Source organism: Notolabrus celidotus, chromosome 18 (assembly GCF_009762535.1).
Source record: "Notolabrus celidotus isolate fNotCel1 chromosome 18, fNotCel1.pri, whole genome shotgun sequence".
Taxonomy (NCBI): Eukaryota; Metazoa; Chordata; class Actinopteri; order Labriformes; family Labridae; genus Notolabrus; species Notolabrus celidotus.
In genome coordinates, this window is record NC_048289.1 from 21,345,451 (window position 1) to 21,373,292 (window position 27,842).

The 27,842-nt window shown below is 39.2% G+C and overlaps 1 protein-coding gene across 1 annotated transcript; it reads left to right on the top strand.

The window, feature by feature from the left end:
* The first annotated feature begins 7,848 nt into the window (after positions 1 to 7,848).
* On the top strand, positions 7,849 to 26,876 carry LOC117829911 (cadherin-related family member 1). The gene is made up of 18 exons (XM_034707704.1): positions 7,849 to 8,115; positions 8,370 to 8,372; positions 8,588 to 8,683; positions 9,025 to 9,170; positions 9,270 to 9,320; positions 9,695 to 9,784; positions 9,934 to 10,020; positions 11,615 to 11,725; positions 15,895 to 16,038; positions 16,116 to 16,194; positions 16,293 to 16,393; positions 16,512 to 16,715; positions 17,210 to 17,362; positions 18,416 to 18,580; positions 19,112 to 19,179; positions 21,376 to 21,604; positions 22,891 to 23,145; positions 24,955 to 26,876. The coding sequence occupies exons 1-18, from the start codon at positions 8,055 to 8,057 to the stop codon at positions 25,495 to 25,497; spliced, it is 2,586 nt and encodes an 861-aa protein (XP_034563595.1). The 5' UTR covers positions 7,849 to 8,054; the 3' UTR covers positions 25,498 to 26,876.
* Positions 26,877 to 27,842: the final 966 nt, after the last annotated feature.

Below are 27,842 nucleotides of genomic sequence, written 5' to 3' on the forward strand. Positions count from 1 at the left end.
AGCACTAGTCTTCAGTGGGGACCTTGAGACAGCCAGTAAGTTTACTGTATTTAGCTGCTTTGGTTTCGGAGGCCTTATATTGCAGACTCTGGCTCACTGTCAGAGCTTCCAGCGGTGGTCCTTAAACTTTTTCCTCAGGGCCCTTCTCGGTAAATGACGATATTTCCAAGGCCCTCCCAACCCCTCACTGCACTCAATCAATCTTTATATGTTTGGCGGCAAATCGTGACAAACGTTATCTCAAGACGCTTTCACAAACATAGCAGGTCTAGACCGTACTCTATGTTACATTATTAACAAAGACCCAACATCAAGCCAGGATAAGATCCTGTCCCCTCTTACTGACTGGACTCGATCTTATTTCATCTTAATCCACCATGAGCTTTGCACCTCGCAGTATTTAGCTAGTTACAGCGGCAAGGACAAACTTCCTTTCAACAGGCAGAAACCTCAAGCAGAACCAGACTCATGTTAGACAGCCATCTGCTTCGATCCAGTTGTGGTTGGAAAGAGGGAAAGAGAGAGAGAGAGAGATGATAGTGACTCACTGAAACATAAACGTACATCCATATGCACTAAAACACAGTATCAGAACTTAACTTTGCTGACTATTTCCTTTATCTTTGTATTTACTCGAAACATGGCATGCGAAAATACAGAATAGCAACTCTAGAGTGGGACATCAAACTTAAAAAAAAGACACTTTTAAAAAGGAAGCAATCCAAGGTGCGACTTCCAAATTTTAAAAAGAGTGGGAAGCTCAGTTTGACGGAAGTAATGTGGAGGGTGAGATGAACAGTTGTGATTTTCACCTTCAGTGTTACAAATAACTGTGTGTGTTGTTTGAATCTAGTCTTGATGCACTGAACGGCAATTAAAGTTCTGTCTGATTGCATTCTGGCAGCTGTGCTACAATAATGTTGGGCAAATAAATAATAGAGTTTTCAAGGAGATGCAATTTGTTCTATCTAATCCAATGTCCAGTCCCAGAGGAACATTTTACTGCTCAAGGCTTTCTCTTCGAAGTCTCTGGAGACAAAATTGAGATTCTCACTTTAGCCTCATTCAAGTTTCAAATTGTTCTCATTCATTTCTCATTAGTTTCTCCTAAAATTCACTAGGATAAATAGTTGAGACCATGACATGAGTCTTAGTTGAGACTTAAATGAGAGATCTCATTAATGGCTAATTTTCTTCTCTTTTTTAAAAATATTTTTTTGGCCTTTTTGCCTTTATTTGACAGGACAGCTGAAGAGAGACAGGAAATGGGGGGAGTAGTGAACAGGGGAAGAGATGGTTGACCAGCCAGGAATCAAACCGGGGACCCCTGCGACAAGGATTATAGCCTCTGTATGTGGGGCACTTAGACCACTAGGCCACTAGTGCCCAAAGGAATCCATCCCTTTAATTGTAATAGTCTGGCTAAATCTGGTCAGCCCTTTTGCGGCTCATATTTTAAATAAATAAGAATGAGAAACAGGAGACATAAGCTATAGTCTCATTTTGCTTTCAAACAGATCCCTTTGTTGTCTAGGAGACATAAATGAAACACTTTTGAGATTTCCTCTCTAAATTTCTTTTCCTATGTGGTGGTAGCTGCAGTTTTCCTGTATGAACAATAAAATTGGTTGGTGAGGTCTTACAGTACAAAAAATCCAGAGATCTGCCAGAACACCAGCAGTTAATCTGCTGGAGCAGCTAGTATTTAAGTGTCCAAAATCCATATGATTGAGTAGATATTGGTCCACAAAACTCTACTTTATAAGCTAAAAAACAACATATCTACCATTTTTCCATGTATGAGGCACCAGCCCTGGTCCACCTTGTATTTGCCTATAAACAGTCAGTGTGAGGCAGCAGATGACAAAGGCTTAGCGTAGTAATCCTCTTGTCCACCATCTGGCCGCTCCTCTAAAATTAAACCTCCAAACCAGGGCACTTGCAACAGATGCTGACATCTGTAAATATACAGGTGCTTTATTAGAGTGTGTACACGTGGATCACACAGCTGCCGGACTATGTTTTCAATCTCTCAAATCATATTCACGTTTACAACACATATGATGTATATACAGTACAGTGTGTGGGAAAAAATACCCTGCAGATGGGAGGGGATAAAGAGGGCAATAATGGATGAGATTGTGGAAAGCTTCAGCATATGGAGATCTGCCATTACTGCGGATAAAAGTTGCTCCCTGTCAGTCATTTTCAGATTGATGACCAATATTTGGTTACAGTCCAAGGTTTTAACCGCTTACACTGGGCTTTGACTTGGCGTGTGTTTGAGAGAGAGAGAGAGAGTGACATTACAGAATCCAGAGAACAATAAGTCCATGCATGTTATTATAGCTTCAGCTCTTAAAATCACAATACCTTAGGAACTCTGATCTCTCCTGCTCTTCCTCTTACATAACCACTCAAACTTATTTTTTTTATCAGTCTAAACCCTCTACAGGAAAGTCTTTCAGACCACTTTTTTAATTTGATTTCGGGTCATGCTTACAGTGTTTAGGGATTTTGTCTGTTGATTTGACCACAGCATCACTTCAGGCTGAAATATCAGAACAGCTATTAGATGAGCTGTATTGACCTTTTTCGTTCCCAGGGAGTCAATCCCGTTGACTTTGAATATTTTAACCTCTACTGTATAGAAATTTCTATCTGTCCTTTGCAGTATAAATCCAAAATGCTGACTCCCGATCACTCTAAGTCCTCCCCTCACATCCCCTTCATAAGGTTGACATTTCTGGTTTTCTGGTACATTTCCAATGTACATAAAAAAAAGTTTTAACATTAATTTTAATGGAAAAACAAGTGAGTTATCCTAATTGAACCATGATCTGTGAGAATTTAAATGGTTAGTAATGGAGTTAAAAATTAGATTTAAAAAAAATGTGTATTGGGATTTTTTGGGGTTCTGACACTTTTGGATAGTTGAATATGCCCCGGGTCAAATTGACCCAGGAACATTATGGCTGTTCCAGAGAAATTAACATTACAGGAGGGTTAAGTTTGGTAACTTTGATCAAAGTCTCACAAAACAATGTGCAAAATGACATCAGCCTTAGCTGTGATTTGTGTTTAGTGCTTCTACGGGAATGTTAGCATGCTGACACATTCTAAAGTTTGGCTTGGATCAGGTTTTAATGCTTATGACCGAGTATTAGCATGCTAACACATCTGCATTTGAGGGGGAGATGCTATTTAAATTAAAACAGTTTAGCTAATTACATTAAACTGCATTTCAAATGCACTGTAAACTTTATACAGTAGCCTACCACAGCTAGTTCAACATGTTTTCAGCAACTCTAAGGCTATGTTCACACTGCAGGCAAAAGTGGCCCAGATCTGATTTTTGGGGGGTCAAGTGACCAGGTCAGATTTTTTAGATGCAGTGTGAACACTCAAATCTGGCTTTAGACTCCTTCCATATGTGGTCCTGAATCAGATACAGATCAAATTTTTTTCAATGCGACCTCAGTGTGAACGGCCAAGGCGGATTTGATGCGCATTTGATACTTTCACATCACTATATAGCGACACAGTTTACTCAGTTTTGAATAAACTCTGTCTCTGTGAAACTATTAATGCCGCAGACCCACCACTCCGGACTCCGTGTCCGCATCCACATAGACCTTTCAATCGTATTTGCAACCACAGCTCTGCAAAAAGCCGAAACACACAATTTGGCTCTCTTTGTCTTTATACCTGACCTCCTCCGCACTTGGTCATTCATTCTCCGCCTCCCACTGCACAAAAACGTTGTAACAAAGGCGAAAATGCTGCCTTCCCCCATGTTTACGTTTGTGAAACAGCTGCATGCGACGTCATTGTTACTGGGGCAGTTCGGAGCTGCAAACAGTTCACACTTGAATCGGATACAGGTCACATTATAGATGGTAATGTGAACAGGTAAACAAAATCAGATCTGAGCAAAAAAATCGGAATTCAGGATTAAGCCTTGCAGTGTGAACATAGCCTAAGACTGCTTCTAAAATCTGCTCTCCTACTTGCTCTTCTTCTTTTCAGTTAGAGTGAACAAACTATCATATTTACCTAGCAATTTTCACACACTATACTAAGACTGTTGACATGGTAAACACAATATCAGGTTAACATCATTCTAGCATAGCAGAGTTAGCAGTAGGTCAACATACTGGTGTGGAATACAGCCTCAAAAAGCTGCTAGCACAGCTTTGGACTTGTTTTTTTTTCCAGCATACTACCCCAACTTATGAATGTTAAATAATAAAGTTTATTGTAAGGCATTTTACCTAATTCATATTTATGAAGTTGACTGAGACTACTCTATTTTAGTCTTTGTATTCTTATTTTGTCTGTTACATAAAGCTAACAGCTAGAGTTGAGGGTGGATTCAGAATGTCTGTGGTGGAAAGGATAGCAGTATAGAAGTAGTTTACCAACATTAACTGTATCCTTGTGCATTAATCACGTTTCTACTCATAACTTCATATTATATACAGATTTTTCATATTCTCTCATATGCAGTTTATGGTTCTGCCTCTCTAATGTTCTCAAATACGAATTGCTGTGTTTTAAATGTCACTATAAAGACTGAGTAGTCCTTGGATTCTGAGTTTATTTCAGTAAACAGAGCAGTTCTATCATTGGCTGCCATCCATTTACATGTACCAGTGTGTCATTGAACGTCATACCCTATTTTTATATCTGTGAATACAGGAAGTGAACCACACTACACCTCTTGAGTGAGTAAGTCAGCACAGCTCTCACAAATACAGAGTGCTCATATGACACCTGCAGCTGTAGAGTGTCTGATATGAGAGAGAACGGTGGGAAACTCACCTCAGGCCAATGTTGACCTTTTTCGACCCTTGTTTGTCATCAGACAGAGGCAAAGTCGCAAGTGGAAAAAAGAAGCAGTTTCACACCTTTGACTTTGGAATGTCACTTTCTTTTTCAACCAATTAATTTATGCTGATTTTGTGTGTATGTGCGTGAGTGTGTGTGTATCTTCCCTGAATCAGAACGCTGTGTTTTGGTTGTGACCTCCCTAAGCTGCAATGAATCAGGAGGGGATGATTTCTTGTAATATTGGTGCTTCGGGACAGCATCTTCTGAACCACTTAGATTAAGCTGAACTAAAAATACAAACCAGGCTTGTAGGCCACAGAAAATTAAATCAAATGTTGCGACTGATGATATTGTCCATTCTTACAGGCCGTTTGGTGTCCAAAGGCGTAGTGATTGACATGTCACTAGGTTTCACGGGGATGGTGGACCGCTGCTAAAGAAAGCCTCTGGACTTTTATTGCGTAACAGATCCACAAGTGCAGCTGAGGTTAGTTGGTCAGTTAGCTGCCAAGGAGAGCAGTCTCCGGATGCTTAGGTCACTTTGGCTTGCTTCGTGCGACTGATAAGTTAATTGAAATGCTTCCAAACATCAGCATGAGGAGCCAAGTGTGCCATTTGTGCATGGTCCGTATAAATAAGCCTGACCTCTCTCCAGGATTAACAAAGGAAGGAAAACACAGGTTTACTTTTCCACTCAGACACAAGACAGTGAATTCTAAAGACCATGACCCTTTAATTTTCAAGTCCCACCATCCAAAGGAATAACTGAGTATTTTCAGTAACATGTTTGTTGTGGAGGTTTTTCCTGAAAATTTGAAGAATTGTAACTTATTTTGTTGATTTCCTGAACCTGTCTGAAGAGCCACAGAGTCAAGCTTTTTGACTTGTCTCACCTCATTAGCTCCAGCTGTGCCTCGTGTTGTGTTCTAATCAAGCAGCAACCTCCGGTCTAAAAATATGAGTCCAATGCAGAACTGCCAAAAACTGCAGTTCATTGAGGATCCTCTTGAGGCTGGCTCCGGAAGTACTGGAAACCACATACACACCAATTCAAAAAAGACGATCTTTACAGCAGAAATAAACATGTTTACAGCCTGGTACAAAAGACGAGTGTAGTCTGGATAGCTCATTTCTCAATTGGCACACTGTACTGGGGTTGAATTTTTCCTAAAGCTGCAATTTTGAAGATATTGAGATTACGAGTCTTCCAATGAGAGGCACAGCTGACTTGATTGACAGGCGGGAACACTGTAGCTGTTGGCTAGGAGGCTCAAAGCCCGCCTCTTTACGCCACAATCACTTGACAGCAGCAAAATGGCTGCTGCTGACGATTGGCCTCAAAACAGCGCTTCAGAAACACACGTGTGATGTCACGGATACTACGTCCATATTTTATACAGTCTATGGTTTCAACAGTTGGAGTATTAGTTATCCCACACATTTGTATTTAGACAGTAAATTATCAACATTGTGTAGGTTTGCCCATCAGGTCATGAACTTACACACCCTCCAGATCTACTACTTGAGCTCTGCTATCAACAGCTAAATACACGGGACCTGGGCTTTGGTTGTTTGTTGTGTTTCAAATGCACAGTAATTATATACTTGGGCTTCACAGGAAGTCTGAAGTCTTCATCCTGGTGTTTGTATCTACTCACTAAAGTGAATCCAGAAATCATTTACTGGACTCGCAGGTGGGAAACACTAAATATTTGAGAGGACTAGCATGGTAAACACAATGGCTTAACATTAGAATGTTGGCATGCTAAAATGAGCAACTACCTCCAGCTGTAATTACACCCTCAGAGATGCTAGCATAGAATGTACTTTGTTCATTCATTAATGTACTTACTGCTAGCATAGCTGCAGCAGTAAGACTTTGTTTTTGACATGAACTTTCTCAAATTATGCTTACATTCTTGTGTTATTGACCAGTGTAAGGGTTTTAGTTTTCTTTAAATTTATTTTCTTACTGCGCATGAAAAATAACAATCTATTAGCGTGAATTAGCCGTAAACCATCCAGCTAGCAGCAGACAATGCGACTATGTTCAAATCTTTACTGTGGAGGTTTATACTGAAGTGAAAGGTATTTGCTTAAATGACACATTGCTAAATCCAGCCCTGAAACTATTTCTTAACATTTCATTCATTGACTGTAAATGAATCCAGTTAACACCAATACAGAGAGTTACACCTGCATGTACAGGATATAACATGTAAAAGAAAAGGTGCTAAACTCATCTGGAAATGATTCCGTTTTCTTAATGCCATTACACTGTCACATATTTAAAAAATTTTCAGATCAGCTTTCGGTTTTTGCGTCTGTATTTCTAAACCTGAGCGCTGGGTTTTGGTCTTGACCTGCCTAAGCTGCAGGGGGGAGGATTTCTTGCGATGGAAGATGGTGCTTAGTGACACACATCATCTGGAACATAACATACTTAGATTAAGCTGAACTAAAAATATAAACTAATCTTGAAGCCAAAAAAAACCAAACATGTTTTAAATGTACACCACACTGACATGTGTTTTTTGAAGCAAGCCAAAGTGACCGACATTGAGTTTCCAGGGATAGTGGACTGGTGAGGTTACAGAAAGTGTTTTGTTTGTTTTGTAAAACAGGTCCACAAGAGTGACTTAGGTTTGTGTCACTTGCCAAGAAGTGCAGCCACTGGATGCTTAAGTCGTTGGGACTTGCCTCATGTGCCTAATGAGTTTTTCTTTCTAGTCAGAGCCTTTCAAGTGTGAGACAGAGGAGCAAATTTGTTATTGAGCTCATAACTTACAGATTAACTTGTGACTTATGAAGAGCTTACCAAAATGAAGAAGGGAGTATCATTAATTTATGATATTACTCTTCTGAGTGTCAGGAAGTGTATTGTGTCCCAGTTTTTAATTATACAGTATCATACAGTGTAGCGTCTCATAAGTACAGTAACACCTGTGTGCAGAGGCGCGATGATCACACCATGTTGTGTTGAACCTGAACGCTCTTCCCTCCTCGTGCAGTCTTTCAGGAGAGATCAGTGCGAGAGAGTGTGGCAGAAGATGTCTGCGGAGGGAAGGGATGCGTCACTGGATTAGTGCCTGAGAATCTGTCCCAGCCTCTTCTTTCTCCTGAGCTGCTGAGACGCCACCAGAAGGGCAAGACACTCACTACTCGCTTTACCTCCACCTAGCCTTCCACATGAGCCAGCCAAGCCTTAGCTCCCCACCAGGATGAAGAAAGAAAAGAAAACGCATGCTTTGCTGTTCCTCCTCCTGCTTCATTTTACCTCAGGTAGGGCTTTGCACATCTTTCTTTTATGCTGTTTGTTGTCCATGTGCTTAAGACTTCTTGCCCTCCTCTTATCTGGTTAATCCTCTAACACACAGAAGGCATGTTCATCTTAGTGTACACTCCTCATGCTGTCTGTAGTTATATATTGAAATGTGTCATGGTGTGCTTGTGCTGTTATAAAAACTTACATTTAAATTATTTTGTTATTGATCTCCACCCTCCCTCTCCCTGCTTTCGGTTCCTGCTCCTTGTAGCACGTGAGTGCAGTAGTTTTCATTACGTTAGATAAGAATAATGTCTATTAGAAAAAACAAAAATATAAAGTAAAACTTGTTTGATAAATGTGACATTTTTCCAGATCTTTATATTTTATTTTGCAGATATGAATTGTCAACAGTCTAGCATTATTTTTCAGGTTCTGTCCTGCTCAAGTAACATGTTATTTTGTTCGTATGTTTGTTTTCCTACAAAGGGAAATCAGACTATGCACCATATTTTTATGACAATGGACCCAGCAGTACAGATGGGAACATGGCCTTGTTCAGCATCTCTGAGGATACACCAGTTGGTAAGTCTCTCAATCTAATGATGATTTTATTCTGCACGGATATGGTTATTTTTAGTACATTTCATATTAATTAAAGGGGCTTACTGTACATGTTTGGGTGCAACAGTGATATTATCACACTTGTATTGAGGCTAAAGCTAATCACTGTAACACCTGGTGGAGAGTGACGTATACCGAGTCTTACGGGAAGAAAACAACTCAAGTGTTCGCTCTGGTTATTAAATGTGGCATTAATATGAAATACTGAAAATCAAAACAAAGGCCTTTATATCTTCCCTAAAGGATTTGAAAAACATAACAGATTATGATTTGACTGTTTCTTCGTCCTTTTTGCCACACAGGGACGCAGGTTTACATTCTGAATGGAACAGACCCAGAAGGAGATCCAGTACGATTTGACCTGACTTTTGAAAAGGGCTCCAAAGAATATTTAAGTGTGGACCCCAAGTCAGGAAATGTCACCTTGATTCAGGAGCTTGACAGAGAGGTAACCCAGATCATGAGAGACTATTGTGTAAAGGGAGCTGCTATGAATGTGCCACCACTGAGGCTGTGACACCCTGGCTGATGCCTATTTTCTTTGCAGAAACAAGATGAGATCTCAGCGCTTGTGAGCATAACTGACGGTCGCAATAAAGTAAGTTTGTTAGATGATATATATCTCATGGTACTGTAGTGTTTTTATTATATGAATCATGTAATTGCAGGCTCCACAACCTTTAGCACTCTTTTTTTTTCTTAAACACAACAAAAATTAGGATAGGAGGGAAAAAACAGAGGACATGGTAGTCATTTCTACTAAATAGGAATTGTGATTAAATGTTGACAGCAGGGTAACATACTTTGTTTACTATCTATGTTATAAAAAGTGTTTTTTCTAAATATATTGAGCTATATTTTTGTGATCACTTTTAGGGGAATTATCTTTGAAAAGGGAAAAGGCCAGGGAATAAATCTCTGTTGGTGCAGTTGTTTCTATTTGTGGTTGAAAATGTGTTTTTTTTTTCTCAGGTTATCGAGACAGTGAGAGTGTTTGTTACTGATTCCAATGATGAGCAACCTGAGTTTCAAAACCTGCCTTTCATCATTGATATTGCAGAGGTACAGTATGATGAATCAACCACACTAACCATTATTATACTGTTGGTCTTTCTGTGCCACAAATAACCCTGTAATCTCCTGGCTAAGTCGAACATATAACTAATAATAAAGTTAGTTTAAGGTTATAACATCTCTTGTCTAATCACCAGGATACTGAACCAGGAAGTAGTATCTACAGAGTCCAAGCAGTTGATAAAGACATGGGCTCAGGAGGCAGCGTCTCATATTATCTACAGGTAAAAAGATTTGGTGTTATGCAGATGATGCACTGTTGTGAACCTGCAATCTCCTATGCCCTGTTTGAGTGAAATTGAGGACTTGGTAAATAATATTTTTTACAGATAAATTAATACAAGACAATTCAAGGTTATTTGTCATGTTTGCTCAGGTCTGTTGAGCTTAAAGTGCTAAATATAGGTGTTTATCTTCTTTCTTTTCTTATTTTTTAAGTACTTTATTTATAGCTTTTTCAGAAGACATAGAGCATTTAGAAGGTTAACAAAGAAGAACATACCCCCCTCCCCCATTCCATTCTACAAACAAAAACAGAAACAAAAAAAAAAACCAGATGAAAAAAACAAACAAAAACAAAAAACACACACATCATCTGTGTAGCACTCTAAATTACATATTGCTATGGTCATCCTTTTGTGCAACTATATTGTGTGATTAAAAGGCAAAGGCATTGAGGTGTCATGTGGGTCTTCTAAGAGCCGTGATGTAGTCAAGGAAGGGCTGCCATATCTGTTCGAATCTGGTTGTTTTGCCCAACAGCTCATATCTGATTCTCTCCATATATAAGGTACTGGAGAATTCTGTAAGCCAGGCCTCAAAGCAGGGCGGTCCCTCCTTGTTCCAAACTTTTAGAATCATTTTTTTTGCAAGTACCATTCAGTGTTTATTTCCTTTTATTGAAAGAAAACATGTGCATTTTTTGAATTTGTAACATGTCCACAACCTTTTAGTTCCTAAAATGTATCACATGCTTTTTTTTTTTGCCTTGCTCTGCTGACTGATGCTATCTTTACCCACTTAATCTCTTACAGTAGCACATGCCTAGAAAAGTGAGCTATAGTAAGCAGGGCTAAAATAGTTAATGCTATTTTAGCTGCTTGCACACAGCCTCCAGTTGATTTCAAAGTTGATTGAAAGATTTTACTAATCACATGTCGAGCTGTTAATATCTTCAGACCTATTTACTCTGACAACCTGACTACTGCCAACAAGCTTATCCTTTCAGCTCCCAAAACCTTACTTCAAAGCATGAGCAAGCTTTTCCAGTTTCTTCCCCTCTTATTTTTTATCTCAGTTTTATTCCATTAACACTATGAAAATATTTAATTTTTACTTGTTTGGCTGCCCCATTGTTATCAACATTGTGATACTGTAAACTGGCATGGTTTGGCCAGAGGTCAAGCTGAATTGACAAGAGCTTTGCCTGCCATGTGGAAGGGGAAAAGGGCATTCGAGTGATGGGAGAGAGAAAGATTAATCTCGTACCAGAGAGCAGTCTGGAAATGGTGTTACTTTAGTGGATTAAATTTCAATTACATTTGAGCAAGGCACTGAAGGCTTAATAAGAGCTTAGGTTTGGAGCAGGCCAACAGCTGACAGCACAGTAGTTGTTACTGTATCAACTATAAGATGAAAACAATCCTAAAGGGACTTTGCGAAAAACGTCAGCTTTAAGACAACTTGGATTATGTGTCTAAAATGACAAAAGAGACTTCTGAATGAGCTTGATTGATCTTAACTTCTTCATATACAAGTTGTATATAACATATGCTAACTGGTAAACTCTGCTAACTCTGTGGTTTTATATGTTCTCAGGCAGTCAGCCAATTTACCATTGATGGCAACAGCGGTATCCTCAGAGTCAAACCTGGTGAGACTTTGGACTACGAGACCACACCAGCACACTTTGTGACGGTGGTTGCAAAGGTGAGAAGTCACGTTAGTCACCCCTTCCTTTAGTTTCGTCCACATAGTCCGGGCATTCACATTGATGCTGAGTCTGACCTGATGTGCAGTCCGATGCTGTGTTGCTTGCCATGCATTGTTACAGAGGGGCATGTGAGCCTATCAGCGGCTGATCACAGCCCAATCAGCCACTCCCGACTGACCTAAATTTCTGGCACGTCAGATTTTTTGGTCGGCTGACTACACACACTCTCAAAATGAAATCAAGATCACAAACAAATTCCCCAACTTTAGGGTTTTTTCTCTGGTTGCTCCAGCACAGAAGGACAGAAAGCATCTGTTAGCCCATGAAGACACACCAATCAGCTATAACATTATGACTACCTGTGCTTTTTAATGCAATCAAATTCAACCTTAAAGAAGCTTTTAAAGTTTCAGATCTTGTTGTCACATTAAAAGGTGATAATTCTTATGTATTGTTGAAGTCTCTGGCTTCAACTTTAGTGTGTGTGTTCTTTTTAACCCTCTTGTTATGTTTATTTCTCAGGGACAGCAATAATGTTCATGGGTCAACTTGACCCTGTGCAAATATTTTTTAAATCTCATTATCAACTCCATTACTAGCCATTTAAATCAATATTTAGTGCATTGGTGTTATTTAATTCTCACAGATCACAGTTCAATGAGGATAATTCACTTGTTCCTTATGAAAATGTCATGTTACAACTTTTTTTATGAACATTGGAAAGTGATTGGGGTGAAATATGTAACACAGTTGCAAAGAAACATTAGTATTTGACACTTCTGACCCCTTTTAGCCTCCACTTTGACTGCAGGGTCAAATTCACCCACGAACAGTATCCATGTAATACAAACAAATGTGTGAAATGAGAAGAAGTTTTATAGTAAAAAAATTCTTAACGTTTTTTTGGGGGGGGATTTTTGAACTTTAAAATGGGCCAATTTGACCTGCAACATAACTTTATTGAAAAAAGTCGAAGCTCCATCCTGATTTAACACGTACAGTGTGAGCTCTTATTTTGCGCTTGACAGTTTTGACTGTACAGTGTGAGCACATAAATCAGGAGCTTTTGTCATAAGTTATAAATTTATACAATGTGTACCCAGCCTCTGCTGCCCTAAAACAAGCATTCGATCTCCAGGTTTATTCATCCAATCACAATGTTACAAGTTTGAGATTAATCTATGTGTGATTTTGTTGTTTTTAACGTGAGACATGTATTTATTTTGTTTTTATCCAGTTTTAGCAAGTAATTGTATTATTCCTGTGAGTTAGCACAGAAATTAGAAGCATAAATCACATACCATTTTGTAGGAAGGTAATACTGTCAGGTATTTGTCTACTGGCGGCCAAAAAGGTCATGAGAAGTTTAGTCACAGATTAGCTTTCACTTTGCCTGTTTTTCTACAGTCTCTGTGGGCCTAAGTGAGGAAAATGAAAGTCTGGTGAAGTGTTGACAGTGCTGCACCTGAGGTGTCATTTCTCCAGCATGATGGAGAAGGCTGGATATATTTAAAGCCTCAGCTCTGTTTGTGTGTGTGTGTGGAATAACTTACAGCTCATAAAGCTTTTTAAAAGCCTGATTTTAGGGGTATTTAGTAAATCTTAAGCTAAGTATTGAAATGTTCTTAAGATTTCAGTGCATTCAGCTACATCAATATAATGACCAAGCTCAACTCACTTAAAGTTTCATGAAGAAAATTCATCATAGCTATTACAAAAGCATTAATCTCAGCATTCTTTAGTCTCACGGCAGCATAACAAGATGATTAACAGCCATGCAAATCACATTACAGATTCCTCTGTTCCCAATTATATTGAATTTAATACGCCAAGTGAGGATTAAGAGGTTTACATCCTGCTTTAACACAGACAGCTATGTAATGAGGTTTGATTCATTAAACCATGCACACATTTCAAGCATTTAGTGCTTCTGTTTACTTTGATTTGCTCTTGCTGTACATATAAGCTCAACAGAAATCAAAGTAATTGAACCATTTCAAGCTCAACTTTTAGTTCCTTTCAACCAGTAGAAAAAAACATTTTTTTTTGTAGTTATTTTATTCAGCATTTTTTGGTAGACAGGACAGCCATAGAGAGACAGGCAATGTGGGGAGCAAAGAGAGGGGGATGACACACAACAAAAGACCGGTGGCTGGGAGTCAAACCAACAACTGCTGCAATGAGGGCTTCACCCTCTGTATGGGGCACACATTTTAACCGCTAAGCTAAACTGGTGCCAGAGGAGGTCTCTAATATAATTATTTTAGTTGGATAAAATGTAACATTCAAACGGTCAACTAAATCACCTTCACAGGTGAATCAAAACACATCAGTACAGCTCATTATTTAGAGCAATAGTTCTTAAGCTTTATTAAGTCACGACCTCCAAGAGTAATATCGCAGGTGTTCATGATCCCTCACCCATTTGATTGCAGCACAGCCTGTGTGTGAATTTCTAACAGCACAAGCCAGAGCTATCAGCTGCAGCTGTCACGCAGATAACACGCTGCCAGTCTGAAACAGCACTAAAATAACTTACTGTATGTTACTGGTACAGGCGACTACAGTGGTAGAGTTGGTGGTTTCTCAATCGGAAGGTTGGGGCTTCGATCTCAGGTCCGTCTGTCCACATGCAAAAGTGACGATTAAATTGCCATAAGACGCCAAGTGATGTGTGAGAGGGATTTGTTAGCTTATTTTGCAGCCTCTGCTAGCAGTGTCTAAATCTGACGCATAATGTCCTTTGGTGTTACCTGCTGGAATCTGAATTCCCTGAGGGAACCTTCCCGAAGGATTAATAAAGTTTTTATCTATCTATCTATCTATCTATCTATCTATCTATCTATCTATCTATCTATCTATCTATCTATCTATCTATCTATCTATCTATCTATCTATCTATCTATCTATCTATCTATCTATCTATCTATCTATCTATCTATCTATCTATCTATCTATCTAGTAGTGCCTTGAGTGGTCAGAAAGACTGGAGAAAGCGGTACATAAATAAAGTCAATTTAACTGTAAAACCATTGCCAAGTCATATTACTTTGTTTTTAATGTCTTTTTAAAAAAATCCATAACTATCTTGGGACCCCCGCACATTATCTCACGACCTCCATTGGGGTCGGGTTCCAAGGTTTGAGAATCCCAGATTTAGGAGATGGTCTAAAACAATATTATCTAACTTTGTCTGTGCCCATTGACTACTCTATTTAAAGCTCCTGTAAGGAGTTTTTGGCTGGTGATGAAACAAACTGAAACTGATGTTTCTTCACTGCCTACAAAAGAGAACAAGACCAGTAGCATCAAGGGAGATTATTTCCATTTTGTTTAATTTGTGCCTAAATCTGCTGCTGTGGGGTAGCTATCAGAAGAAGCCACTAACTCCACACTCCCACTGGGCTTTTTGCAAATTTTCCACTGCAAATATTCTGGACTGTTTAAAGAAAGGAGCATGAGACTTTTATTATAATATAATAATAATAATACATTTTATTTAAAAGCGCCTTTCTTAACACTCAAAGCTACTTTACAGAAGGATTAAAACACAATATAATAAAATAACACGATACAATAAATAAAAACAACAAGCAAAGTAACACCAAGTTAAAAATGAGGCAGTGGAAATTAAACAGAGAATGCGTACTGAAACAGATGGGTTTTGAGTTTTGATTTGAAGAGGGGTAGAGAGTCAATACTTTTGATGTCAGGTGGGAGTGAGTTCCAGAGTTGCAGTTGCTCTGCTCCCCATGGTGCTGAGACAGGCAGGGGGCACAGAGAGGTGGAGGGAGGAGGAAGACCTGAGGGTGCCAGAGGGGGTGACAATGTGGAGGAGATCGGACATATACAGGGGGGTGAGGTTGTGGATGGCCTTAAATGTGTACAGGAGGATTTTGAAGTTGATTCTGAGTTTGACCGGGAGCCAGTGAAGCTGCTGGAGGACGGGGGTGATGTGGTGAAAGTAGGGGGTTCTAGTGATGATGCGGGCATCAACACTGTTTACAAATTGTCAGGTTGAAATTAGCAAAGAGGTACCAGGTACTGATTTGTCCACAACGGGTGCCAAAAACAACATAAACCTAAAGCTCCACACAAAGACAGTTTTATCATAATTTGCAATGAATCAGAGTAATAATTCAAAGTCCACTGTTTTTTTCCTCAGGATGGAGGAGGAAAGTACAAGGGGAAGCACCAGGTGTTGACCTCCACAGCCACCATTACAATCAATGTGATTGATGCTCAAGACATGCCTCCATCCTTCATAGGAACTCCTTACTTTGGCTACGTCTACGAAGTCTCCCTCCCAGTAAGTTCCTTTAAAATAAAGAATATAGGTAAGAGTAGTAAATAAGTGCATATTAATTTATATTTGTTTTCTTCCAGGGTTCTGAAATATTCACTGTTTATGCTAAAGATGGAGATCAAGGCAATCCTAACTCCATACATTACTCTGTGATGAATGGTAAGATTGATTAATACCAATTTAAGTTTTTTTGTTGTTGTTTCTGTTCATGTCTTCCTGTCAGACATGTTTCCATTTGTTCTTTTCTCACCTCTCAGGTAGTGATGGTGTCTTTGACATAAACAGCACCAGTGGATGTATCACCCTGTCAACTTATCCATCTATGCTGAAGAACGAATTATATGAAATCAAAGTCAAGGTACTTCTCATCAGCATGTTATTAATCCTCACTGTTAATTCTTGGAAATTACTCTTACGTCATAATTCAACTTGTTTACACCACTGAGTCTGATATCAATGTCATTTTTTAAACTCAGGCGTCTGAGATTGGACCGAATGATAGCCTGCTGGACTACGACATCACCACAGTGACAGTCCGCGTTGTTGATCTCAACAACCATCCGCCCACTTTTTATGGAGAGAACGGACCCCAGAGCAAGTTTGAGGTCACCATGTACGAGCATCCTCCTGCTGGGGAGATCCTGAGAGGGTTCAAGATCACCGTCAACGACTCAGATCAGGTGAATTTCTTCCTCATTTAACTTGCATCTCATTGAGCTACAAACTTTGTGGAAGTTCACTGTTTATTGATATTGACATGACACGATATTTATGTGCACACATGATTCATATAAAAAATGGCCTCATATTTACTGAATTAAGAGTGTTTTTTAGGATAAATCATGTTGAGTTTGTTCCCCTGCTGAATGATTTGTTTAATACCTCTGGGTATTTTTGCATAAATATCTGCCAGCCAGTCTCAAAGTATGTACAGTTACACAACACTATTAAAAACATTTACAAAATCTGTTCATTGATTCAAGATGAAATGTTTTTCCTAAATCCACCATGCCTATTTTCTCCATCTTTTCTCAACCACTTCATATTTAGTTTTAACCCTCAAATCTGAGTCTGGTCTGGTGGACCTCCAGATTACTTGTTTCTGAGCATCTTCATCTAAATTCAATTTACTAATTCATGGTTTTCTGCATTCTACCGTTTACTTTTCTTGCAGGGTGCAAACGCCAAATTTAAGCTAAGACTTGTTGGGCCGAGCCGAGTGCTGCGAGTGGTTCCACAGACGGTCCTCAATGAAGCACAGGTGACCATCATTGTAGAAGACACCTCTGGCATCGACTATGAAAAAGGATCAACACTTTCATACAAGGTTAATTTTATTTTTCACGTCATCATTTGCGAGTATTATGAAACGAAACCAATACAAAGTCAGGGGCTCAACCTTCACCTTTACTGACAACTTGAATGTGAGAAAACTTGAGCTTTGATTTCTTATTTCTCAACTACTGAAACTTTTCTGAGAAGATTAGAAAAATGTATTATGTAAATCTACAGTGAGACATGCCCAGGTACCTTTTGGCACATCAACAAAAACCTGGTCTAAAATCAATGGTGCAGTTGTTCCCTGCTGTTTCAAAGGTTGTATTGTAGTAAAGTAAACCTCACATGTTGCATACACACTGCTTTTTATGAACACAAAGGACATCCCTGAGCCCTTCTGAGCATTGTGTGGGAGTTCTGGTTGTGCCATGAACAAGGACATGCTGACACCCACCTCCTCCCATGCCGGCTTGACCTCAAGGAGCTTTGGTTGGATTCCTGCTGCTTGGCAGATTGTCTGATGTTTTACACTTTCACTGAGCAGATCCAATTCGTCTGCAGAAACCTTTTGCCTTGACATCTTGGCAATTCACAAATTATAATGCTGATGCACCTGATGTGTGTACACAAGACATTTAAAAAGGACTGAAGGTCAAACTTGGATCTGTTTGATCAATTTATGGCCAAAACACTGTGTGATTAATAAGGAGAGTTAATACAACCCTCCCACCCCTTGCACCACGCTTTGCTCTCAGATTGGTGCTTTCGTTTAGTTTGAAACATCCCAGAAGCACTTGCTCAATGCACTTTCAATTTTTGCAATAAACACATCAGTTTTTTTGACGTAGTATCCCTTTTTTTTTTTTTTTTAATTTCCAGTGCTTATTGGATAGGACTGCTGAAGTGAGACAGGAAACATGGGATAGAGAGAAAATGGGGGACAACATACACCAAATGGTTGCAGGTGGGGGGCTGGACCAGCAATCATTTGGTGCACCAAGGGGTTCACCTCTTAATTAGCTGCTCCACCAACTGAGCCAAACCAGTATCAATTAACACTTCTGCACTGACTTGACCCTACTCCCCCTTTCTTTTTATGAAGCTGCTGGCCGTGGAGATCGACACTCCTGAAAGATTCAGCGCCACAGCCGACATATTGATCAACCTGTTGGACACGAACGACAACATCCCCAAGTTTACCTCAGAATATTACATCGCCCGGGTCCCAGAGAACTCTCCAGGAGGCTCCAGCGTTGTATCTGTAACAGTGAGTCAATCAAGATTAAACTCTGCTTAAACCACACCAAAGGGATTATACACTCCATCAACTCTCCCATCAACTCTCCAATAAATTCATATTGCTCTGTGCAGTTCATTAGATGAATGCAGGTTGTGCTTTAAACAGAAGACGCTCAGCTGTGCTTTGTTTTGGTTAGGCGTGAAATTCAGGTTGAGGAAAGAGTTTCATTAATTGTCTCCTCTGCTTCTACTACACTGTGTATCACAGTTATATGTCTATGCTACGCAGAGTGTCGTAAAAGCTGTTAGCCCAAGGTTAATCATGCTGACCTGCAGGCCCATCACCACAGCAAGAGACTTATATCCTGCCCCACCCACTGTACACGAGCTTAAGACCCCCACCAGATAAAAACATCTATATATATCACCTTCAGTCACCTTGGATTAGTTCAAAGTAACAGTACAGGGGGAAATTTATCAGCTGGTGAGGTGTACATTGATTATATTTGCTATAAATAGTATTGGGTTTTTAATCTTCATCCTTTTTGCCCCCCTTCAGGCAATAGACCCAGATTCAGGGCCTTGGGGTGAAGTCAAATACACGATTTATGGATCAGGATCCGATTTGTGAGTATGAACTTTTCACTCCTGTCAAGTTTAGGTTTGGGCAGATCAGATAGTTGACTTGTGTACTTCCACAAAACATGTTTTATTGCTTTAAAAAAAAGAAGAAGTTATTTTTATGTTTTCATGAGTCAAGACTGGCTCAGCAAACTTTGCCAGCAGGACACCAGTCTTGATTAATCTTTTGTCTTTGATGGAAGCAATAAGCAGGAAACCAGTTTGATTGGCCCCTCTGCTGCACAAACAGCTCGCTCTAACATGGCTGCAAGATGCTGGCTAATCTACTAATTGGATTGGAGCATTAAAAATAGACAGCCTGGCCCATCTCACATAGGGAGAGCCAATTAACATGCAATGTGACAGCTGGAGCCACAGAAACGGCGGCTTTGAAAAGCAAGGCAGTGTGCTGCAAAGGAAAAGTGAGAATTTATTCTCCTCTTCAGGCAGCAACCTGAGTTAATTGTGTGAAAGTTATCAGTTTCAGGGCAACTTGTGATATTTCACAGTGGAAAACAAGATGGAAAATGGCAGTGAGCCCAATTCTGAAATAGAAAGTACTCAGAAAGTACAACACCTGATGTAGAAAACCATCAAATAAAAATGTTATGTGTATGATTCTTGCACGATAATAACATCTTTGTAGATACTCCAATGCCAGACAGTTTGTTAGTTAAAAATGACACGATGATGGTGAAAACTGGCACAGTTCATCACACAGCACGGGCATATCTGCTTGAGTTCCTATAGGCTACCTCAGAGGGGTCCATCTTTGAAACAATGACTTCAAATTCAGAAAATGTTAAATTCTGAACATGAAATGTTAAAAGTTAAGGAAATCAGGATACATCTTGTGATCTTGGTGATGAGTTTTGAAGAGATGTGTGCACAATATTGTTAAAACTAAGTGGAATATTTTTTGTAACAAATTGGTCTAACCCTGTAAGATTAAAAATCCCCAAAATGTGACAAATAAACCAGTACAAAGTTGATTTAAAGTTAATTAAAATCAGCAGGGTAAAAAAACAACAACAAAGAAAAACAAGTTCAGCAAAATAAAAAATGTAATTTGCGGCCATCTTTTCAGACTTTTGTGATTATCCATAAGGGGGTCATTTTTTTTTTGCTAAAGAAACAATAAGGATGAACAGAATCAATCAGCCCAAACAAATGAAATAAAACAGGTAAATTAAAGAAATCAATCAACAGTTTAATTTACGTAGTGTTATATCACAACAAAAGTTATCCTATAACTCTCTACAACAGGGGTTCCCAAACTTCTCAGCCCGCGACCCCCAAAATATAGATGCCAAAGAATCGCAACCCCCACTGTCCCTCAAAGTGATTTAATGTTGCTTCATTTAGCTGATCTGCAGAAGATCAGCCTACCTATATGAGCATCTGTGCTGTTATGAATTAACGTACTGCTACTGATGCTTTTGATAATTAACTGTTCACTAACCCTAAACTTAGGAGTCATCTGGCAAAAAGAAATGCAGAAAACTCATTACATTTTCTATTTTCAAGGTTTTATTTCAAGTTTAGCTACTGTTTCTGTAGATATTTTTTAGATAACTTAAAAAATAAAATAAAAAAAACATTCTGGAAGACATCTCACGACCCCCAATTTGTGCCTCGCAACCCCCTAGGGGTCCCGACCAACACCTTGGGAACCCCTGCTCTACAGAATGAGCACAGCCAACCTTCATGATTGCTGAGACTACACCTCAAAACCTCAAATCTCAGCTTGTGGATTTTTCTTATTTCAGTCAAAAACATCTTACTTGTTTTCAAAATCTATTTGTTAAGTGTCTTGAAATAACACATTATTCCAATAACAATAAACTTAACTACATTTTGTGTAATATTAAGTAATTCAGGTCCTACTTTTTGCATCTAATATCTTGAAATAAGGTGTTTATCTGGACTCATGATGGAAATGCAGCTTATGTTAAAGTCTCTGCAGTTTACTGATTTACTTTAATAAGTTGAACATTATTCTTTCCTGCGTTTTGCTCAGCCACCTGGATTACTTTCTGCCACATGTTCCCAGCCCCACAGGCTGAAAATCAGCTTTTTATAGAGCACAATTAATAAGAATCACACACAATTTCACAGTTTGTGGTGTGAATGTTGTACTGCGAATGAGGAGTCGTTAGTGTTTGTGTCTCACATACACTCTGAACCTGTCTGAACCTTCAGGTTTTCCATCGACCCATCATCAGGCATCATCTCCACACAGCCCTGGACCAGCTTGGACGCAGAGCTCAGGTCCAAGTTCAACTTTTACGTCAAGGCTCAAGACTCAGAGGGAAAGTACAGCCTAGCTGAAGTCTTCGTCACTGTCCTCGACATAAATGATCATCCTCCAGCTTTTGATGAGGAACTTCTGGAAAAGACAATGATCATTGGTTCGCCTGTAAAAGTAGAGGTAGGTCAATGCAAATGATTACCCTTTAGAGAAGAAATCAGATAATTATATCCCTGATAAGACAATTTAGCTGGCATTGTTTTTTCTTTTCTTTTTCACATCAACGTATATGGGATGTATGAGGTCAGCCTTGTCCTTAAGATTTGTGTAAAATAAAGCTGCCTGCGTCATAGGGTTAATTTTGCTGCAATAAAGGTTCGCAGACGGACTTTTTTTTAATCAACGGCTTTTTTTATCCCTTTATGCACACAGTAGTTGAGATGCTACGGAAATCTTACCTGAGAGCTAGCAAATTAAATATATATGGTCCTGTTTGTAAAACTATTGAGCTCAATATATTGAGCTGTTTACCTGAGAGCATTTTTTGGGTTGTCCAAGCTGCCATGTCTACAAAGCAAAATTCAGCTGCCCATATCATCACCCGTACCCCCTCCATCCACCACATCACTCCTGTCCTCCAACAGCTCCACTGGCTCCCTGTTCAGTTCCGTATTCAATTCAAAGTTCTCCTGTTAACATTCAAGATCATCCACAACCTCTCCCCCCCATATCTGTCCGACCTCCTCCATGTTCCAACTCCCTCCAGCTCCCTCAGATCCTCTTCCTTCATACACCTGTCTGTCCCCTCCGCCAATCTCACCACTATGGGGAGCCGAGCATTCAGCCGCTCTGCTCCCCGTCTCTGGAACTCATTACCACCTCAACTCAGAAACACAGATTCTTTCCCCCATTTCAAATCACAACTCAAGACACATCTGTTTAAAACTGCCTACTCCGTCTGACGCCAATTGCACTGTCACTTTTTATTCTTTCTTACCACTTTGTCAGCTTATATTGTTTTCATTTTGATTTTGATTTTTGTTTCCTTTAATGCGTAAATTTGTGTATTTATATATATTTATCTGTGTGGTGTCCTTGAGTGCCGAGAAAGGCGCCTTTAAATAAAATGTATTATTATTATTATTATTATTATGATTTTAGGATTATTCTCCAAGAAAATATCTTGATTTCAGTTGTACGGTAATGTGTTCACAGGTTATTTCTTTAGCTGTCTTTGCTTTCTTTGACCTTTAGGTGAAATATAGTTCACTGTGTGAACTTAATATAAATCCAATATGTACATTTTAATATACATACCATGGTTATATATTTCTACTGGCTTTTGCATTCATTATTAAACAAATTATTGGGCTGTTGACTGAATACATTAAATTAAAGTTGGCAGTAATGTCAGCCAGTTAACAAAATTCCTAAGTTGATTTTAAGTTATCATAATTCTTTTACAGGCAGTGGATGACGATGCAGAGTCTCCAAACAACGTCATCGAGTACTTCATCATGAAAGAGGACCCTGAAAATGCCTTTGAAATAAACTCTGATACCGGAGAGATCCAGCTGAAGCCATACATCAAATCCATGGAGATTGTGCAAAACATCACCAAGCAGAAGGATGCCAAGTGGTGTCTGGTGATCCAGGCCAGAGACAGAGGGTCCCCATCCTTCAGTACAACAGCTATGGTCAACATAGATATCACCGAGGCGGTAAGACCTTTTTTGACTCCCAGCGTGCTTACAAAGCCTGAGCTTTAGATTCAAGCTTTCAAATACACATAGACATTGCTTCCATGCTATGCTGGTGCTAAATTATCACTCTTCATTAAATCCATGGTCTTTAAAGGATGATGCTGATCATTTAAGTGCTTTCATTATTTTGAAAATGTAGCATAAAGAGGCATTAACAAATTATAAGTGAATCTATCACACATCAATAATCTTGTCAAGTGATGTCCAAGAAATTGAACAGTTTTTGTAAACGCTGTAACATTTTCACACCCAAGTGATAATGTCAGAGTTGTTTGCCTCTGATGGAGTGTTGGTAGTAAATCAGTCACTTTCATTTTAGTTCTGTTTTTGGTCTCCACCACTTCCACTAGAAAATAGTTCGATATTAGGCTCTCATATGTTCCTCAGTCTTTAAAGGGCAGTTGCAAATTTATTTATCTGTTGCTACATGTTGTGTCACAGTTCTTTCAATGAAAACAAATAGTGCGTAACACTACATGCTGCAAAAACAATTAGGAATAGGAGCAAATAACTTCCATACAGCAAAAGGCTGACTTTAATGTTTATTCTTCTCTTTTTATTATTAGTATAAATGTAATGTACTAATTCTTCATTGATCAGTTGAGGACAGTATTTGTTGGGTGGTTGATAACTTTTGATCAGAAGCTCTTGGAAACCTGTTGACCAGTGATGGCTGACCATGTCTTGAGACTTAGAAATCTATACAGTTTGTGTATCTTCAGTACATTTAAATATACAAATATGAAACATAAAAACAGTATCATCATCCTTTAAAGTTTTCATTCAGTTACATGAACCGGTTACTTTGTGTCTGATTCTGTTTTCACCATGTATTCATTCCTTCATTCCACACGATGACATGACTCTGTGTTTTTGGTGTTGTTTTTGGTGTTGTGTATCGTGCATTTCAGGTCAAAGGTCGCATTATTTCATACTTCATTGGCCTCAGCAAGCGTCCGCTGACTGTTCTTGGAATTTTTCTCAGCATTGCTACCACCCTCATTTTACTAACAATCTGCATATCAACAATCCTGTACTGTAATGCAGTGAAAAAGTCCAGAATCAACCCTGAGAGTAACTATATCAAAGTGGTCCGCAGATTGAAATGAGAACTCAATGACACCTGAACTTTGTAATTCACTCATTACCGTTCAAAACTCAGTTTTTTTACTGGTTAGCTTTTGTCTGTAAAAGAGCCCTGGAGCACATTTAAAGTACTAATATCACAATGTGATAAAAGCCCCCCCCCCTGCCCAGAACCTAACTTGGATGTTGTTTTCTCCTATCTGGAAAATAGTTCTACTTTTTAGACTTAAGCTATTAGGCCGTCAAAAGAACAAAAATGGAGCCTTTTACCCTAGATTTATTCACTCATCTTTATTTTACTCACACAAACATCCCCTTCACTCCATTTTGGCCTCATCGGCCATCATCATTCTTGTTCTGTCATCAGTCTCACGTCAAGAAGAACTCCTAAAGCACCGCACTGCCAGACGCACTCCCAACAACTAGTGTTGTGCTTAGTTTTTAGCTTTGCTTCAGACAAGAACATATATGTGTGTGTGTGTGTGTGTGTGTGTGTGTGTGTGTGTGTGTGTGTGTGTGTGTGTGTGTGAGATTGTTTGTAGCCATGTTGTTTGGGCCTCCTCTGTCAGTGCTTTGCGCCTCCATTTTTCACGCTTGCATGCTTCAGATGAATGCTGCGTTGATCCTCTGATCCAGTCCCTCGGACTTGATTTAAACTTTTTTATTTGTGCTCTTTTACAGACTCCTCTCAAGGGGCCTATGGCGGCCTTTTTAATGAAAAGTAGGGACAATCCTATGAAAGCTCTAGGCATGGTTGTTGTGATTATTAGCTTAATGGTAGGGGTGACTGTGTTGATCTCTACGGCCTTGTACATGCGCAACTCAAAGTCAAACAGGATCATACCGGTGCGTCGCATCATCAAGAGGCGACCCAGGGAGCATCAACCCTGGACCTCTAAGATGCCCATTATCAGATTCTACAACCCTGCAGAGAAGTTCCTCATTAGCGACGCAGAGAGCAACCTGCAGAGGGACTTCAGCAGCCCTGGGGCGAGGCCTCCACCTCCCAGCGCTCCCTCTCTGCCACCTCCACCTCCTTCTAACACACGTCCCAGTGACAGACCCTGGGCGGTACCAACTATATCTGGTGCTCTGGCCTCCAAAGGATCCAAAAAAACGAAAACTAGTTGCCGCAAAGAGGGTAACATGAGCTCTGCTTTAGTGTCAGAGCTGAAAATGAAGCTGGAGCAGAAAATCCATGAAAGCAACAAAGGTTATTATTAATCTGTCACACAAAAGTCGAGTTTTGGGGACTCCTCTCACCTGAAGTTCAGATGTTGATCTGGTGGAGGGTCAGATGGTTATAACAGGAATGTGTGCAGATATTTACAGAATCATGCAAAACTATTAACCCTGTTTAACTTTTCCATATCATGTCACAACTGCACATAAAAATGATTTAAATGGGATTGCATGTGTCAGCCACATGGACACAAAATAATGTACAAATTTTAATTTGTTTAATCTGTGAAACTCCCTACTAAGATCGAGTGCAAACAACTGCCTTCAGGTGAACTTGTGCAGCTAGATTTCAGCTTCTTTGACAGCTCATGTCTATTATTCAAAAGATAAAAAGCCCAAATAAGTCACTTTTAGTCTTAGATTTTTTACACAGAGAAATGTGGAAAGGTGAAATACTTCTGCATGGCATCGTATGTCTTCAAACCAGATATTAAATATGCACGCTTCACTGCTTCCGCTGGTGGTTGGGTGAAGAAACGAGAGAGCCTGGGTCACTGATATAGTCAAAGATAAACCACCACACTGCCATCTTGAGGAAGATTACATCATCTTAACAGTAAGAAGCTACTCTGTAAATTCCCTGAGGAGAGGATTACTAAGACTTAGTGTGTATAGACCTAAGTTACATAACTTCCTGAAAAGTGTAAATATCACAACCTTGTATTGTTTTCAACAGAGCTATATCAGGAGCATGCAGCTGAATGACACGGTGATGAAAAAATACAACTCAGCTTGTTCGAAAGTGCTAAAGAACTAGTGTATGTGTTTTTACTGTGTTACATCAGCCGCTTGAAAGCTGACGAGTTGCTCTTTTGTATGATTACAATGTGCCACGTTTGGTTTTCACAGTAAAAACAAGATGAAATTAGATTTATTTAAATGTCTAGAGAAAAGCTTTTGTGTAAATAACATTGGTCCACTTTAAATGTACAGTATGGAATCATTTATTATTTGCAATGTACATATACGACGAGATATGAGCTTTCCACAGAAGTAACTTACAGCAGTGAAAAACATGAAACAAGAAAAACCATGTAACTCCACTAGTTGGAATTAGATGGTACATTTAGTCTTGAGTTTTTGAAGCACAGATCAATATGATGTTTATAAGTATCTGAAACCTGCTTTGAGATTTTATCTGTAGATATAGAGTCTGTGTTGAATATTTAGAGTCAACACACAGTGTTACCCTTCAATGCCTTCAACTGTAGGCAAATGTAACACAAGTCTTGTATCTGAATACATCTTGATTATATCATTAGATCAAATATATATTGTATCGCTGTTATAAATGACACTTGCCTGGTCCTTCAATATTTGTACCGTCTTTGTATTGTCATGATTTTGAATAAATATTTGAGAATAACAGGGTATTTGCTTCTTCTCTTTTCCTGAGGCCAATACAGGAGTAATTTACAATCCATCCAAGTTCACTGTCATTACAGTTTCTCAGAGCTCATAGTGTCACCAATATGGTTACCACATTAATGTGTCTTCTTGTCATATCAGTCTGGTAAAGCTATGCTCACATTTATTCACAAATTTTATATTGTGAATACATTTTAAAGTAAGAACATTTACATGATTATACCCAAGTACAATTTAATGGTTGTACTTAATTGTTGTTTGCACTGTTTGTTTTTAGTGCGCTCCAATTCAGAGAAAGATTTTGTAACTATATTTTGAAATAACATCTTAAAAATGATTTAGGATAAGGGGTAGAGTTAAGGTTTGGGTGAGGGATTAGGTTACGGTTAGGATTAATTTATGGGTAAGGACTAGGGATAGGATTAGGGTTAGGTTTCTGATTAGGGTTTAGGGTTAGGGGTTATGATTAGGTTTAGGGTTATGATTAGGGTTATGGTTGTGATTATGGTTAGGGTTAGGGTTATGATTAGGGTTACCCTTATCATAACCCTAACCCTAATCATAACCCAAACCCTAACCCTAAATCCTAACCCTAATCCTAACCCTAATCATAACCCTAACCATAACCCTCACCCCTAACCCTAATCATAACCCTAACCATAACCTTAACCCCTAACCCTAATCATAACCCTAACCCTAACCCCTAACCCTAACCCTAACCCCTAACCCTAATCATAACCCTAACCATAACCTTAACCCCTAACCCTAATCATAACCCTGAACCCTAACTATAACCCTAACCCCTAACCCTAACCCTTAACCCTAACCCTAACCCTAATCCTAACCCTAACCCTAAACCTAATCATAACCCTAAACCTAAACCCTAACCCTAACCATAACCTCAACCCTAACTCTAACCCTAATCATAACCCTAACCCTAATCATAACCCTAATCATAA